At 65.1% G+C, this 17,232-nt stretch overlaps 1 protein-coding gene across 2 annotated transcripts in view; it reads left to right on the top strand.

Annotated features, from left to right (window-relative positions):
- PPP1R37 (protein phosphatase 1 regulatory subunit 37) overlaps nt 1–16,890 on the top strand; it is a 37,830-nt gene extending 20,940 nt beyond the window's left edge. Inside the window, exons 2-13 of one of the 2 annotated variants that reach the window (XM_053668631.1) lie at nt 9,733–9,830; nt 11,018–11,063; nt 11,313–11,470; nt 12,091–12,210; nt 12,443–12,593; nt 12,697–12,852; nt 13,894–14,006; nt 14,507–14,648; nt 14,734–14,900; nt 15,015–15,738; nt 16,003–16,093; nt 16,169–16,890. In XM_053668631.1, coding sequence (XP_053524606.1) covers nt 9,733–9,830; nt 11,018–11,063; nt 11,313–11,470; nt 12,091–12,210; nt 12,443–12,593; nt 12,697–12,852; nt 13,894–14,006; nt 14,507–14,648; nt 14,734–14,900; nt 15,015–15,738; nt 16,003–16,085 — 1,958 coding nt within the window. In that variant the 3' untranslated portion in view covers nt 16,086–16,093; nt 16,169–16,890. The remainder of the gene's footprint in view (nt 1–9,732; nt 9,831–11,017; nt 11,064–11,312; nt 11,471–12,090; nt 12,211–12,442; nt 12,594–12,696; nt 12,853–13,893; nt 14,007–14,506; nt 14,649–14,733; nt 14,901–15,014; nt 15,739–16,002; nt 16,094–16,168) is intronic. The other variant, XM_053668638.1, reaches the window with a different exon arrangement.
- Nucleotides 16,891–17,232: the final 342 nt, after the last annotated feature.

Here is a 17,232-nt window from a genome sequence, read left to right as displayed (position 1 = left end):
CCTCTCAGTTTTGCTCAGCACCTGCTGGGTCCAGCCCCAGGCAGACGGCCCAGGCAGGAGCCGGATTTCCCTCCCAGCCCAAATGTGGCATCCGTGCCCCCTGGGTGCCACCAGCTCTGAGCAGCTGCTGGGAGAGAGGAGATGGGAGAGAGAGAGAGGGAGGGAAACATTGATGTGCAGAGAAACATCGAGTGGTTGCCTCTCCAACTCACCCTGACTGGGGACTGAACCGCAACCCAGGCATGTGCTCCAACCGGGAATCAGAGCCAGTGGCCTCTCACGCTGTGGGACGACACCCAGCCAACCGAGCCACACTGTTTGGGGCTCCTGTTTGAACCCTTTACTGCCGCCATTGTCAGACATGTACTAAAGCTGGAGTTTAAGGAACCCACCGCCAGCCCCGGTCATGACCGGGGGCGGGGCTTCCTGACCGCCCGCATGGGTGGGTGCCTGCGTCCTCCCGTTCTGCATATGCAAACGATGCCACAGTAGGTGAGCTTATAGGGACATAATCTGGCTCTTTGTAGGGTTACTTAGGGTCAGCTCCAGGAGTACAATGGATGGAACAAGGAAGGGGTTGTGTTTGTGTTCTGGAATTTTGACTGGTGTTGCCAACGTGCCTTCCAAAGGGGTGGTGCTGCCTGGCGCGTCCCCCAGCTGCTCGAGGCCGCGCCGGCCGCACGGTCTCACCAGAAGCACGTGTGTCCAGCCTGTGGGTGACGGCCCATCTGTCAGGTTTCTGCTTTTCGGGACTGGACTTAAAGAGGCCCTCTGAGCCGGCTGGAGTGGGGGATTAGGCGGCCCCTCCCCGCTGGAGGAACTGGGTGGCGGGGAATCCAGGATTCGGGAACAGCTGGCCGACCAGGAGCAGGTCTGCCCCTGCTTTCAGCTGGAAAGGTGACCGCGGGCAGGTCACTCCCCATTCCCAGCCTCCTCTGGAAAGTGGTGGGAAGCGGGTGGGCCACGTTTCTGCTGAGGGCTGTGCAGAGGTGGAAGGGTCAGGTTTGTGAATCGCGGGGTCTGGGGGCAGGTGCGAAATGATGGCACCACAGAGCAGCCGGGAGGCCCCGCCCCCTGCTGTGCCGAGTGAGGACCCCGGGGGTGGAGGGAGGCGGGGGAGGGAGCAGTGTTTGGCAAGGGGGGCGGCGGACAGTGGCCGGCGGATGGGGTCTGAAGCACAGGCCTGCGGTCAAACCCCCCACTCTGGGCCGAGCGCCTTCCCTCCGTGGGCCTCTGGCCCCCACGTGTGGGGCACGTGCTCCTGGTCGCAGGCCCTGACGTGGACCCCGAAGGGTTGGCAGCAGAGGCCTCAGCAGGCAGGCGAGCTGGGCCTGGGAAGTCCCTGCAGCGCAGGTGAGGGCGGTGCCCACACACAGGAAGGAGGGTGGGGCCTGGGACCGCCGCCCCCACCCTGGAAAAAACGGACTGACGGATGCCATCGGGAAGACAGCCGCCGACCTCCCAGGCTTCTCCACACAAGGACCCGAGGGATGGGCGTGAGGCGGCCAGGGACGGTGGTGAACATCTGGCACGACGCCGGGGGCTCTGTCATGTCCTGTGGCTGCTCACCAGCAGGACCGTGGGGAGCTCGGCTTGAGGCCCTTTGGCCTGCCCTTCCCATAAAGGTGCTTCCTTGAGACGCCTGGTCTCAGGAAACCAGCCGGACCGGGCGGTCTGTGGCCTCTGCGCCCAGAGCAGCCTGGGAAAGGGCTTGGGGGAAGAGCCGTGGGCGCAGCAGGCAGAGCTTGTGCTGGTGGAGGTGGGGGCCGTGGGCGCACGGGGCTTCCCTGAACACGTTGTGGGTGCTCTCTGCCTCCTCCCCATTTCAGGCCCTGTAGGCTTCTTTGCACTGCTCTGTCTTGTCTCAACACACACACACACACACACACACACACACACACACACACACGGGTGGGCAGTGGGCTGAGAGCTCTGCTCCGCAGGGTTCTGGTGAGGACCCGGTAACAGTGCCTGGCAGGGCGTCGGGGCGAAACCCAGAGCAGCTCTGCGCAGGGAGTGCCCGGCTCTGCAGCGCGGGCTTCACACAGTGAGCCACTTCCGGCCGGGTCTGGGCCCTGGATCCCTCTCGAGGGTCCCCCTGGGCAGAATGCCCCGTCCAACTTCACGGCCTAGTACAGCGGCCAGATGGGAGCTCCACCATCTGTCTGTCACTGCCTCACGTGTCTTGCTTGGTCCCTTCTCTGTGCCTGGCCCCATGCTGGGCAGTGTTTGGGCCACAGCTGTCTTCCCAGGGCTCCCGGTCCAGCAGGGACACAGATGAGTCTCCAAACAGTGACAACTCAGAGTGGGCGGGGCTGAGGGGGGCAAGAGGCGGGGCCCTGACCCAGCTGGGGGTCAGGGAGGGCAGCCTGGAGGAGGATACCTGACCTGAGGGTTGAACCAGGAGAATGTAATCATGAGGGGTAGAGAGTGGAGGCACAGGGAAGCCCAGGCTGTCTGGGGAAGGAGAGTCTAGGGTGTGGCTGGAGCACAGCTTCCCGGGGAGGGGGTTGCTGGCGAGGTTCGAGCGCCTGGTCCTTGGCGCAGCCCAGAGTGTGCACAGCGCCCTCTTGGGGCCTCCACGTCGTCTGTACACCCCTCTTCCCAGACAAGAATCCTGGCAGTGCAGAGACCCGGTCAGGGACATCCCTGTCCCCCAGCCACTGACACAGCCTGGCAAACAGTAGGCCTCGGGAGAAGTTTACTGAACGAACAGCAAGGTGGCACCTCAGCTGGAGCTCTGCTGGGTTCGCAGCGAACTCAGAGGGGCTGGGGGGCAGGCTGTGTGCCTGCGGCGTCCGGTAGTCTGGCTTTAGGCCCAGGGCTCAGGCAGTGACTTTGAGACGGCCTCTCGCAGCCTCCGAGTCTCAGCAGGTGGCCGCCATCAGCTCCCAGAATGGGAGGCCGGCCGAGCACCCTTGAGGGAAGAGAGCTCATCCCTCCCGGCAGCCGTCCCTGAGGTCTGGGACGGCTGTGGCTGGTTCTGCCAGGGTCGGCGTCCTGTCCTCTGCCCATCACTGGGACGGGACAGGAGGCCTGTCCGTTCCAGGAACCGTCAGGGAGACAGCAGGGAGTGGAGGTGCCGTGACTGGTCCCACACAGGGTCCTGGGTTGGCACCTGAGCCAGGTGAGGGGACCAGCGCTGGGCTGCCCACAGTGGGCGGGTGGGAGGGAGAGGCGGCCGGCCAGCTGGGGCTTTGACAGGCGACGGCCAAGGCGGCGCCCACCCTGGGGCAGCCTGTGTCTGGGGCTGCTACAGTTCAGGCTGCAGCTTCCAGCTTCCTCCTGCGAGCACCAGCCGGTTCAGGACCAGCCTCCTGCCCTGAGGGTGGAGTGAGCTCACTCCACCTGGTGAGGGGCCTGTGGTGCTCCAGTCCCTCAGGGGAAGGCCTCGCGAGCCCTGTGCTCCGGTTCCCCTTCCGGCCGGGAGAGAGGTGCGGCCTCGCTTAGGCCAGGTCACCCACCTGACTCACTGTAGCAGACAGTGGGTGGGCAGTGGGGAGGGCCTGGGGAGGGCAAGGCTCCATGCTGTGAGGTAGTGGGAAGGGGATTGGAACCCAGGTCTCCTAACTTGGGCTGCTCACACTCTTAAACCCAGTACTGCAGGGCTTGGGGCTCTCCCAGGTGATTGTGTGTGTGAACAGGAGCTTGAGAACATGAGGAAGTGTCAGTTGGGATTTGTGTGTGTGTGCAAGATTTTAAAGGTAGGAAGGGCAAGAGGGAAACATCAATGTGTGGTTGCCTCTTGTGCGCCCCCTACTGGGGTCCTGGTCTGCAACCCAGGCATGTGCCCTGACTGGGAATCAAACTGGTGACCCTTTGGTTCCCAGGTTGGCACTCAGTCCACTGAGCCACACCAGCCAGGTCTGTTTTCCTTTGTTGAAATGGTATAAGTAACACTTGCATCCATGCTCTCTGTCTGTTTGGACTCTACCCTCTGCCTGAGTCTGTCTGTACTGGCGCTTCCCAGGCTTGAACCCAGACTCCCACCCACCTCTCCCTTGCCCTGCCCCTAACAGGTGCCAGGCGTTTGGGCTTCAAGGTCAGGCGGACCTGGACGGGGCAGGGGGGTTGATTTTTCTTAAGTAGACATGTGAGTTTTTTCAGTAGGTAATACCTGCACGTACCTGGTATTCAAAAGATACGGAAAGGTAAGTAAGAAGAAGGAAGCCCCCCTTCCCTCCTTAACTCTCCGCCAACCTTCCTAAAAAGCCGCGGCCCAGAACTGTCTGGGACAGCCCAGCAAACTACAGCCCGGGCCTGGAGCTTTATAAACCGAGTTCTGCTTGAACGCGCCCGTGCTCCTCGGTCCCACGTGCTGCCTGTGGCTGCTGTCCTGCTCCGGCGGCAGAGCCGAGTGGTCGTGACAGAGGCCGTGCGCCCTGCAGGCTCAGCCACTGACTGTGGTGCGGCCCCTGGGAAGAGTGTGGCCCCAGTGGGATGCACAGCTGTGCGTGTGAGTCAAGTCGGATCTGGGTACTTCAGTCTCCCCGCCCCAGCCCCCCCCCCCCGCGTGACCTCTGTGAGCCTGGACTCGAACACAGGGCAGTAAAGGATGGTCCTTGGGCGGCTGAGGCCTTGGTGGCTGCAGCCGGCGCTGGCCCTGCTGGGGGTGCCCGGGCCACCGTGGCTGCTGGCCTTCCTGGCTGTTTCCACAGCTCAGGCTCCTGGCCTGTCAGCTGGGCTGTCCCCTGCCCTGCTGCCGGTTGTCACCAAGATGCAAGGACTTACAGGGGACCACGGCTCATGCCTTCGCTGTGTAATCCCGACAGCCTGCCTGTTAGGGAACACAGTGGGCCCCCCCAGGTCTCCAGGGGGTGCCCATCCCTATAGGATACGATCCCCCCAGGCGTGACTAGCTCCTTTCGCTGCTCGGCATCCAGCCTGTGGCTCACGTCTCACGCTGCGAGCCCGACCGCGTCCCCCCCACCCCGCCACACCCCACCCCTTGCTGTATTTGTGTCCACCCCACCTGGGTCCCCCACTAGCTGTTGTAGCCCCAGCGGGGAATGCTGGCCCCCATCCCCCTTTGTCCCCTCTCCCACACCCCACTGTTGCTTCCTGGTCTTTGACTGTCACTTGGATGGCTGGCCGTGTCTGTCCTCCGTCCACCCCCCACCCCAGGCCGGCAGGGATGGCTTGAGTCAGTGCCACCCGCTGGTGTCCATCCTGTCCTTGCATCTCATGGGTGCCTTTGCACCTGTGTGCAAAGAGGGACAGACTTCTCTCTGTCACCTGATGCCCAGCATCGGGTTTCTCTGTCCCTCCGAGGGCCATGGCAGGTGGGAGGGGAGGCAGGCCCTGTTTGCTCCGCAGCCTCTTCCTGTGAGACTGGTGCCAGCGGCTGGCACGGCAGAGGCGCAGCCCTGCCGGGGGCCCTGCCCGCCAGCTGCCCCACTGCTCGCCCCTCCCCAGAGCCCACACCTTCCCTGTGGCCCCGCCCAGAGGCCAGGGGTCCCCTCAGCCAGCCCCTGTCTCTGCCCCCTTTCTCCTCCTCAGTCAAAGGTAGCGTGAGAACAAAGCCATCTCTGGTTTCAGAGCGAGGCAGGGCTGGGGCGGTGTGATCCAGTGCAACCACCCCCAACCCCGCGGCCCTGGGCGGAGGGCGTGTCCACTGTGCGCCCCGCCCCGTCTGCTGGGGGGAAGCCAATCCGCTTGGAGAGCCCCAGGGTTGCGCGGTCAGCAGAGTTCCGCTGGCAGACCTGGAGCGGTGGCCCTCGTCGGCCCCTTTTCCTCCAGCGCGCCCCCTGCGGAGTGAGACGCAGCGCTGCGCCGTTGACGCAGCGCTGCGCCGTTGGCGCAGCTCCTTCACGGTGTCCTTGTGTCCTGAGATCTGCAGGCGGCCCTTTCGGGGTGCGGGGGAGACCACTCCGGGCTGTCACCGCAGCCTCCCAGAACAAGGACTAGAGTGCGGGTCCCCTACCTCTGCGCATCCCATCCCCAGCCCGAGTGACGTCCTCTGTCCCTCACACACTACAGTCCCCCTCGCGCTCGGAACTCCAGCCCCTGCTTAAGTCAGCCCGTCAGAGCCTTGGACTGGGGGGTCGAGCAGACACATTTGAACCCTGACCTGAGACACTCAAACGAGTGTCCACCTCGCACACCCGCGTGTCGTCCTGGCCTGACCATCTCGTGCCTGGACAGGTGCCCTTGTGGGCCCGTCCGGTGTCCCTGCCTCCCCCGGGGGAGAGTGAGCCCTGTCCCCAGGGACAGACGCCATTAGCCTGAGCTCTGCTCACCCGGGCTCCGGGGGGGCGGCAGTCGGGGCCCCGAATCTGAGTTTGACCTAGGAGCCAGAACGGGACCCCAGGTGCTCTGGCCCTGCAGCCGCATTCTTACCTCCATCCGCTTTTCCAGCCCCACATCCGGGGTGGCACTGGGGAGGCCCTGTCCCAGGTGGCAGGGCGGGCGGAGGCAGCGGTGGCCCAGGCCCTAGTAGTCACTTCAGTCGGCGTCCCGCCCGCCCTTGGCAGCCTGGCCCATCGCCTCAGGGCCTGTGCACTGGGGTGGTCCCCTTGCATTGCTCTCCCCAATGGACAGCAGACAGACGTCAGACTCCCGGATGGACATCCGAGCCTCCCCCAGTTTCCCCTCTGCCCACCCTCACCACCCCGAGGGGGACCGGGTGTGGCGGCCTGCAGGCATCAGTGCCGGGACACACTGCACGTTCGCCCCGGGGGGGCCCCACCTGGGGTGCTGATTTCTCCCATTTTTCCTTAGATTGGCTCATTCTTTTATTCGGACGCATCCCGTCTTGTTCCCAAAGGGTACTGCATGCATCCCTCGTGCGTCCCTGCTGCTGACAGGGCAGGCTCCAGACGAGCTCATGCTGCTGTCGGGCCGTTGAGGCGGGGCGGGGGGCACCCAGGCCTGACCGAGCCCTGCTTTCGTCCCTTCCTGTCCTTTCCCGGTGCTGCCCTCACCCCCAAGCTGTGTCTCAGGCCATGGAGGGAAGTGACAAGACGCAGTTCTTATTCTTATCGTCAGGGGCACCAGGCCCCTCCTCCGAGTGCGTCCACCCCTTATGCCCTCCCCTCGGTTTTCCCTTCTGTAAATGGGTGGACAGGTTTAATCTCTGAGAGTTCTGGCTGTGACCTCCTGTGAGGCTGTGCCTTTGTCCAAACCCGGTAGATGCCTGGCTGAAGGGATGGTCAGAGGGCGGCCGTGGGGGGAGTAGAGGCGGCCAGGCGAGAGACCCTGGGCCTTCAGCTCACCCAGGAGGCTCCATGCGGACTTTGGGAGGCAGAGGAGAAGCTTGGCTCCGTCCGGCCAGTCGGGGAAGACTTCCTGGAGGAAGGGGTGTCAGAGCCGAACACCTCAGGGACCAGTCGCAGCTCGAGGGTCTGCTCAGGTGTCACCCGCACCCCGTACACTGTCTGGGGTGCTGGGAACTGTGGCGATGGTCCCACGCGTGCCCAGCCTGGGGCCTTCGCGAAGGGAGTGTGTCTGGGGGACGGGTTTGTGCTTCTTGGCCATCTGACGCTAAAGCCTGTGGACCCTTCTTGGAGTGACGATTTTTAAAAAATTTTTATTGATTGATTTTAGAGACGGGGGAGGGGGGACAAACAAACATCGATTTGTTGCTCCACTTAATTTATGCGTTCACTGGTTGATTCTTGTGTGTGGCCCGACTGGGTATTGAACCCACAACCTTGGCCTAGGGGGACATTTCTCTGACCAACCAAGATATCCAGTCAGGACTGGAGTGATGATTTTTTTTAAAGATTTTACTTATTTATCTTTAAAGGGGAAAGGAAGGAGAGGGAGAGAAACATCAATGTGTGGTTGCTTCTCATGCGTCCCCCGCCAGGAACTGGCCTGCAACCCAGGCATGTGCCCTGACTGGGAATCGAACCTTGATTCTCTGGTTCGCAGGCCCGCTCTCAGTCCACGGAGCCACACCAGCCAGGGCTGAAGTGATGATGTTTAAAAGGAAAAAATAAAATAGGATTGCAAAGGGCACCAGTGAAAGTGCAGTTAGTTAAACTTTTCAAAGCCGAGCCCTGGCGTCTGTGCTGTCCCTCGTCGACAGGCAGTGTGGCAGGAGGTGGCGTCAGCGCGGACGCCCGCGGTCCCCGGCGTGGTGGCGGCATCCCACAGCTGCAGTCACGCCGCGCGAGAGCATCGGCCGCGCATGTCGATGGCAGTGGCAGGGTCTGCTGCACGCCATTTCCTTTTTCTCTTCTTGCCTGTGTTACGAGGCAGGAAACGCTGAAGTTCAGTTCAGCCCGTGAAAATAAAGGGGCAGTTTTCCCCACTGAAGGTCCTCAACCCCTGAGGGTCGCAGATCCGCTCGGCCAGGCTCCCCGAGGCAGCTGCTGCCTTCCAGGCAGGGCCTGCTCCTGCCCCCGCACAGCTGGGGGCCCCAAGCGCCTGGCCGAGAGCTCTGCACCGGGCGGGTGCACAAGGACAGCTGCCCCCCCCCCCCCGGGCTGCTCGTTGCCCACAGCTCCATACAGGTCGCAGGTGGGGGACACAGAGGGACAGGCCTGACCTCTATCCGAGGAGGCTGGGGTCACTGCTGACAGCTGGCCCCCAGGCACAGTGGCTGCAGCCTGCCCGCCTGCCCAGCGCAGCGGGGAGAGAGCTCCTTCCGGAACATGGGTCCCACTCGGCGTGTGCACCCGCTGCCCAGCCCCAGGGAGGCGGCTTTCCTCTCCTGGACCTCGGGCCCCAGGGAACAGGGTGGTGACTGCTGAGATATTGGGGTGCAGCCCCCGGCAAGAGCGGTGGCTGGAGGGAGACTCTGCTGGCGGGCGCTCACCTGGATTGTGCAGGAGCTCCTGCTGGCCCCCCCGAGGGCCAGGACAGGGCCATGCCTGGGTGAGGCGGGGCTGAGGAGGGCTGCCAGAGCCCCTCCTCCTGCCCCCTGGGCCCCCAAAGCTTTCTACCCCAGGCCCGACCCTGTCCCTCCCCTGCTCAGCCTTTCCTTCCTGTCCTCCTGGTCACCCCGGGGCAGGATCCAAAAGCCAGAACCCGAAACAGCACCCGCGTCTCCCTGCCCGAGGGGCAGTGCACTGGACTCCATGGCGCTGCATTGGGCGCAGACTCGAGCTCCCTACGTCCTGCTTCGGAAGCCTCAGAGGCCACACTCTGCTCATCTCCACTCGTAGTGGATGTCGGGGGGGGCACATCTGTGCAGACAGAAAGGCCGGTCTCCTTCCCCCGTCCCGTGGGGGCTGGGGGACGCTGGGCTGTGCAGCTGCGGGGGGAGGGTTTCGCTGTTGGGGGTGTCTCAGGGGTGGGGGGTCTCTCAGAGGCCACGCGGCACCGCAGTACTGAGTTCGGAGCCGCCCCGGCACTCGGCAGCTGCGTGACCTTGGGCGGGGCCCTGCCTCTGTGAGCTCGCGGGGGTGCAGACTCATCCCCTCCTTTAAAGAAGCATGAACACAGGCTGTGGGGCTGGCCCTGGGCTGATGGTGCCTGCCGGGGCCGGTGGTGACCAGGCTGGCCTCAGCCCTCCCAGTCTCGGGGGGGGGCAGACGGCTGAGAGTAGAAAACTCTGTGATATCAGTTGGGTGTTGTTCGTGTGAAATTGCTCACTGAGCCATGGGGAGGGGGAGGGGGTGACTCAGTTGGGGGCACCCAGGGCCCTGACCGGAGGGCAGAGCGCAGTGGGTTGTTGGAAGAGGCATTTCACAGTGGAGACCGAGAGGGGACAGGGCAGAGGGGGAGGGGGGAGGGGGCCCCAGAATGTGGTGAGTCACAGGCCGGGGTCCTCTGTCCCCGCAGCCCAGAACGTGACCGTGGACGAGGTCATCGGTGCCTACAAGCAGGCCTGCCAGAAGCTGAACTGCAGACAGATCCCCAAGCTCCTCAAGCAGCTCCAGGTATGCCAGGCAGGGGGGGGCTGCTACCTGGGGGGGGGGTGAAGCCATGCCCCCCCCGCCCCTGCCCGGCCTGCTCACCCAGCCGACGGCCTGCCTGCTTCGTCTTGGAAAATCCTCCCTTCGGCTGTAAAAGTCATCAGGCTCCTCATGAACACTTACGCAGTAGGAAGTGTGTGAAGTAAGAGTTTCGGGTGTCTGTCACTCCCCAGAGAAATTCTGTTCCCCAGGGGGAAAGCCACGGATACAGTATTTATTCTTAAAAGCCTGAATTGCAAAAGCACTAAACACACGGTCTCTCGTTTTTCAAAAATTACAATATTAGACATGAAAAGCCAAGTTCACTTCTTCTTGCCCGAGTCCCATCCCCGGGAGTCCCTGCTGTTGACAGCTCTGGTCTCTTGGGCACCTGTCAGACAGCGGGCCACGGTCAGGCGAGGCGTAGACTGGAGGTGCCACTGTGCCTGCGACACCCCCGCCCCACCCCCTGTGGTGTCCAGCTGACGCCTCCCCCGTGGCCCCGGCCTGGCTGAGCTGGTGAGGCCCCGCACAGCGCCCTCCAGCTCGTTCCCAGGTTCCACGTTTCCAGGGCCGCTGCTTCCTCAGTGCCGCTGTGAGCGGCCCCGTCGCCACCCACCCCTGCGCACCTGGGTTGCAGGTTCCGTGGTGGGTTCCAGAAGGTCTTGTTTTCAGGTCCAGGCAGAGATGGCTGCTCAGTGCCTGGTTCAGGCCAGGCCTGCCGCTCACAGCGCTTGGCCCTCCGCAGGGCCGGGCCCTTTTGTCTGTACGCGGGTTCGTGACAGCCCCGCCCTGTGCATTAGTGCGCGTGGCGGCCAGAGAACCTGGCACCCGTGGGGCGCACCTGTCTGCCTTCCCAGCCCCCAGCCTGATGCACAGCCTTCACACTGGCTGTTCCCTCTGCCTGAAACGCCCACCCTGGGGCTGGGGCTGGGGCCGGGCCCTCTCTCCTTTCAGTGGGGACAGAGGGGCTGTGTCAGGCCTGCCCACCCAGGTCCCTTGGGTCAGGCGCTGCCCTGCTCTCTGAGGTGCCCCCACCCTGGGGCACGACCTCGCCTCAGAAATGGCAGAGCCAGACGAGCCCCCCCCCCCCCCCCGCCATCCACTGCTAGGGTTCAGCCCGGGCAGCAGGGCCTTCCCTGCCTTAACCGCCACCCATTCTGCTTTGCCAGGAGTTCACGGACCTCGGGCACCGTATCGACTGCCTGGACCTGAAAGGTGTGTGTGTGTCTGTGCGGGGGCCGGGGCCTAGGTCGGCAGGGCCAAGCTTTCCTGGAGGTGGATCTGAGGGCAGAATGTGGGGCTGGGCCAGCCTGGGGTCACCGGATCCTGTGTGAAGAACGTAGGTAGAGCGGGGCTGAAGAGAGGTGTGGGGGGGCCCTTCCGGCATTGCCCCCCCGTTTGCACCCAGCCCCACACACACAGAGGCGAGCTCACGCCCATGCCTGGCGCTCCACCTCCTTCCAGGGGAAAAGCTGGACTACCGGGCCTGCGAGGCCCTGGAAGAGGTCTTCAAGCGGCTGCAGTTCAAGGTCGTGGATCTGGAGCAGACGAACCTGGACGAAGATGTGAGCAGCCTCTGCCACTGCCCTTGCCTGCCTCCTGAGCCCCCTGGCTCCTTAGAGGTTTGGGGGGCACGGGGCCCTGCAGGAGGAGGGAACCCCCTTGGACGAAGGCTGGGCAGGGCTTCTTAAGGGACAAAACAGGGAGACGTCCCGTGTGACCGGAGTGACTGGGAAGGACGTTGAGGCCCAGAGGAGGGGGTCTCACAAACCCCCCAAAGGCAGGGGCTGTGTAAACAAGGGAGAGACTTGGGGAGTTGGGCCTGAAGGGGATGTTGTGGCCACCTGGAGCCTTTCCGGGGGTGTCCTGTGCCCCCTCCTCGCCCCCCTCAGGTCACAGCACCTGCAGGGGAGAGCAAGAAGCTTCTGAAAGCTGCCTCCGCAGACTCGGGGTCCCCAGGAGCCCAGAGCTTGGGCCACAGGCCTAGAGGACGCAGGAGAGCTGGCGGGGAGGGGTCCCGGAGAAGCGAGGCTCGGGTCGGGGTGCCAGGGCCCTGTGCTGGTCACGCAGCACGGCTGTCCTGGGCCGCGTGCGAGACAGCGGACGGGCTCTTTCAGGAAAAAGGAAGGGCTGCTCCCCGAGACCCAGAGGTGCGTCTGGGGCCGTGTGGGGCGTCGGCCCCGCCTTCTGCCCTCCCTCCCCCGCCCGCTGATCCCCTTTGTCCCTTTGTCTTCACCCCAAGGGCGCCTCAGCCCTCTTTGACATGATCGAGTACTACGAGTCCGCCACCCACCTCAACATCTCCTTCAACAAGCACATCGGCACCCGGGGCTGGCAGGCCGCTGCCCACATGATGCGCAAGGTGGGCACCCCCCCTCCCACGGTCTCTCCAAGGTCGGGGTGGGGGGCTCAGGCACGGAGAGGGCCCGGGCGCTTTCTCAGGGCAGCCAGCCCTTCAGGCTCACCACCCACAGGCCCCAGACCAGGCCGTCCCCCGCAGCCAGTGTCCCCAGCTGTAGCACCAGATGGCCCTGCCACCTGCTGGGACCTGGGCTGTGAGGTCCCCTGACCCAGCCCCGCTCCTGCCGCACCAGACCAGCTGCCTGCAGTACCTGGACGCCCGCAACACGCCCCTGCTGGACCACTCGGCGCCCTTCGTGGCCCGCGCCCTGCGCATCCGCAGCAGCCTGGCCGTGTTGCACCTGGAGAACGCCAGCCTGTCGGGGCGGCCCCTCATGCTGCTCGGTGAGCCCCGGGCCGGCGATGGGGGGGGCGGGGGCTCGCTCCAGGGCGGGGGCTGCCTGCTGGGCCCCTGGGCAGGGCCACTCATGAGCCCTCCCGCCCCCAGCCACGGCCCTGAAGATGAACATGAACCTCCGGGAGCTGTACCTGGCTGACAACAAGCTCAACGGCCTGCAGGACTCGGCCCAGCTGGGCAACCTGCTCAAGTTCAACTGCTCCCTGCAGATCCTGGACCTCCGGAACAACCACGTGCTGGACTCCGGTGTGTGTGAGGTCCACCCACCCTTCCTCCAGTCCCCCAGCACCCGCCGTGCCCAGCCGGCTGCTCTGTGCTGCTGGGGACACAGTGGTGGCCAAGACGAGCTCAGCTCTGCCCTCCTGGGGCTCACAGTCCCGTGGGGAATGCAGACCATTCCCAGGCTGCAAGGCCCCAGGGCCGGTACCCACGGGCTGGGGGGTCAGGGAGGGTGTCCTGGAAGAGGGGCTGCTCTGTGGAGGCGTAGGACGAGGTGAGGTGTCGAGCAGATGGTTAAAGTGATGACCGTTCAGGACAAGAGGCCTGAAGGGGACAGCGCTGTTGAGGGGCAGGGAGGGGGCGTCCAGGTGGTGATGGGGAGGCCGAGAACGGGACTCATAGGCTTTTACCTGGGAGAAGATCCAGGTGGCGGCAAGTGCGCAGGCTGGAGGTGGGGAGGAACTGAGACGTCATTCTCAGGCATTTGGGGGAGAGCGCGGTGAGCCAGGAGGCGTTGGGAGGAAGGGGAATTGTCAGCAGGAGGAATTCAGTTTCCTCCTGAGGGAGGCGCCGTGATGGGCTCACCACTGACCAGGGTCCCCTGGCCTCTGTGAAGAAGGGGGAGGGGCGTGGGCGAGTGGGGCCAGGCCCAGACGCTGCGTTTGGGGACCACCTGGCCGCTGCCCAGCCTGTGGCCTCGGGCCCGGGCTGCGAGACCCTCGCCCTCGGGAAATGCGTGGCCGAGACGGACTAGAAAGTGCCGAGTCCGTCAGGTGGTGAGATGTGCTCTGCAGCCCAGCGAAGCAGCAGCGGTGGGGCCGCGCTGGCTGGCCGGGGACTGCCGGGGCGGGGCGGGGGACATTTGAGCAGAGGTCTCGGGGGACAGGGAACACCCCCTAGAGGAGTGTCCCTGCCCGGGGATTAAGGGAGCCATGGGCACTGCCAAAGCAATGGTGGTGGGGCCGGGCAGGGCGAGGTGGGGGTCAGGGGTGGCGGGGCTTCCCTCGGCCATGTCTCCGGGGGAGGCGCCCGGACCACAGACGGGACTTGCCCGCGGGCCTCCCCCAGGTCTGGCCTACATCTGCGAGGGCCTCAAGGAGCAGAGGAAGGGGCTGGTGACCTTGGTGCTGTGGAACAACCAGCTCACGCACACGGGCACGGCCTTTCTGGGCATGACGCTGGTGAGTGGGGCCGGGCAGTGGGGGGGTCCCTGCTGCCAGCACGCCCTCGGCCTTGCTCGTCTGCAGGTTCAGGAACACCTTGTCTCTCCTTTCAGCCCTGGTGGCCTTTCCCTTTGCGCCTGCACCCTCCTCTCCATGAGGGGCGGCGCCCTTCCCCCACTGTCTTTGAGTCCAGCTCCACAGCCTAGCACAGGGCTTTGCACAAGGCGAAAATGTTTTGCACCAGAAGGTAACATTTCTGGAAGCCTTTAGAAAGTGTTCGGTCTGCTTATTACCCAGAATCTAAAGCCCACTGGGTACAAAGGCTCAAACCCGTGTGAAGGATTCCCCAGGACCAGGCCTGAGCCCAGTCTGCCGGTTACTGACCGGAACAGAGGGCAGGCCCGGGCCTGGGGAGTGGACAGGTCAGCTGGCACCCGGGGAGACTTCTGGGTCCACGCGGGATTCAGCTCTAAGCAGGAGCGGCCGGGGCCTCTGCTCACTCACTGCTGTCCCTGCAGCCGCACACACAGAGCCTGGAGACGCTGAACCTGGGCCACAACCCCATCGGGAACGAGGGCGTGCGCAACCTCAAAAACGGTCTCATCGGCAACCGCAGCGTGCTGCGCCTCGGCCTGGCCTCTACCAAGCTCACCTGCGAGGGTAGGGTGCAGGGCGGGCGAAGGGGGCTGGGCGGGCGGCCGGCCGGGCGTGGGCTCGTGGCCAGCCCCTGCGGTCCCCCTCCCAGGCGCGGTGGCAGTGGCGGAGTTCATCGCCGAGAGCCCCCGCCTCCTGAGACTGGACCTTCGGGAGAACGAGATCAAGACGGGCGGGCTCATGGCGCTGTCGTTGGCCCTCAAGGTGAACCACTCCCTGCTGCGCCTGGACCTGGACCGTGAGCCCAAGAAGGAGGCGGTGAGCAGGCCTGCGCTGGGTCCCGCAGGCGGGGGCGGGCCGGCCTGGGGCTCCGACTGCAGGGCCCACCACAGGGACCGCCCGGAGCCCTAGCCAGGCCCGCTCTGCCCACAGGTGAAGAGCTTCATCGAGACGCAGAAGGCGCTGCTCGCCGAGATCCAGAACGGCTGCAAGCGCAACTTCGTGCTGGCCCGGGAGCAGGAGGAGAAGGAGCAGCGGCTGCAGCTGTCGGCCTCCATGCCAGAGATCACGGTCACCGGGCCGCAGCCCGACGAGGAGCCCGGCGACGAGCCCGCCACTGAGGTGCAGGAGAACGGGGCTCCAGCCCCGGGGCCTGGCCTGGACTCCGACTCTGACTCCGACTCAGAGGGCGACGAGGACGAGGAGGAGGAAGATGGGGAGAGGGCCGAGGCCCCCTGCCCCGCCCCGGGGCCCCCCACGGACTCCCCGGGCTCTGGGGACCCGAGCCCCCCAGGCAGCCCTTCCCCCCCTGCTGAGCAGCGTATTTCTGTGTCCAGCCCAGGCCGAGGCCACAAGGTGTTTGTGGTGACTCGGGTGGAGAGTCCACCCGAGAGAGCAGAGCCCCCCGTGCCGGCCTCTTCCACTCGTTCTCCTGCCCCACCAGCCTTACCCTCCCCACCCACCTCACCTGCCCTACCGCCAACTGAGGCCATCAGCACTCGGGATGCAGGGTCATCTGAGCCTCAGCCACAGCCAGAGCCGCCTCAGGCAGGGTTACCGCTGCCCAACGGCCTGAAGCCGGAGTTCGCCCTCGCACTGCCCCCCGAGCCGCCCCCGGGGCCCGAGGCCAAGGCGGGCAGCTGTGGCCTGGAGCACGGTGAGAGGCGCTCTGGGGCGGGTGGCCCGGGCCCGGGTGCTGGGTGGGACCCCTGCCCGTGAGTGGGCTTCAGCTTTTCTCTCTTTAAAGTGGCCTTGTAGGGACAGGGACAAGTGGGACTTGGCCCTCGGTCCCCACCCTGCCTCCCCTGGGTCCTGGGAGCTCTCCCCGGGGTTGGGGGCCCGGCTGCTTTTGCACCTGCCTGACTGGGGCCACCCGCTGCCCCTCCCACCCTGGCCGCCCCCCACCTGCCGATACCTGCAGAACTGAGCTGCTCCAAGAACGAGAAGGAGCTTGAGGAGCTGCTCCTGGAAGCCAGTCAGGAACCTGGGCAGGAGACACTGTGACACTTTAGGTGAGGCAGGGGCCAGGGGGCGGGGGGCGGCGGTGCAGGCCCCGGCTCTGACAGCACTCCTGTCCTCTTCCCAAGTTCCTTTTTCCCCCGTCGGTCTTCAATTGAATGGAGGCCAGAGCCATGAGAATCTGCTCACCCTCACCCCCAGCCTTCCTGAGGCCTGGGGCCCCAGGGGTGGGGCCCCTTCTGGGGACCCCCACCCCTCACAGCTACACTACACGGGAGCAGGAGCTACCAGGAGCGGCCCCCCCCAGCCTGACTTCAGCACTTGTATCTGTGTGTCCAGCCCCTAGACTCTGGGCCAGAGTGGACGGGAGGGGGCGGAGTCTCTGAGGCCCCGCCCCCAAGACACCCCACCACCACTTTCCTGGAGGGGCGCGCTTTCTTGGGGGCGGTGCACTGGGCCAGCTTTCCCTGTGGAGCCCTTGGTGGCCGTGTGGCACCCCCGGCCCCGTGGTCTGGGCACAGACGAGGCAGGAGGCGTGGCACGGGAGGGGCGGTGCCCGGCGGCAGTGGCGCCGGCGGTGGTGGTGGTGGTGGTTGAACTTGGTGGAGCAGCCCCAGACAGGGTGAGGGCCGGTGCGGGTGGGGGATGGGAGCAGAGAATCAGAGCTTTCTTCTTCTTAAGTGCAATAAATCTATCAGGGAGCTGCGTGGGGAGCAGCCAGGGCTCTGGAGACCCTGCTGTCCAGGCCACTGGAAGCTGCCCCCTGAGAGGCACTACAGCCCGGGGAGGTGGGGTGAGGGCGGGCAGAGGGCGGGGACGGGCCACTCCTGTCGGTGCAACTCTGTTCACACCTTTTCTAATAAACCAGAGCTGGGTCCACCGTCTGCCTGTTCTGCGCTCGTGCCCACCCCAGGGCGGACGGGGTGGTGGCAGGTTCTGGGCCCAGGGAGGGAGGACGGACGGCGGGCCGAGGGCTCTGGTGTCTGCTGGGCTACGTGCCCGAGGAACTCTGGAAACCGCCACTTGTGCCCAAGGCCACACACGCACCTAACCCAGCTCTCACACGCCACAGTCCTCCCCTCCCTCAGAGGGAAGCGCCCTGAGTGTTCTCCAGCTTCATCTGGGTTCCCAGGGTGGCAATGCAGTGCTCGGGTTCCCTGGTCACTCCCTTCCCGGTCAGCCCGCGGGCGCT

This window comes from Artibeus jamaicensis, unplaced genomic scaffold (assembly GCF_021234435.1).
Source record: "Artibeus jamaicensis isolate MK-2021 breed Jamaican fruit bat unplaced genomic scaffold, CSHL_Jam_final contig_1526, whole genome shotgun sequence".
NCBI lineage: Eukaryota > Metazoa > Chordata > Mammalia > Chiroptera > Phyllostomidae > Artibeus > Artibeus jamaicensis.
The sequence above is the reverse complement of the archived record's forward strand: the minus strand, read 5'-3'. Positions and strand labels throughout refer to the sequence as shown.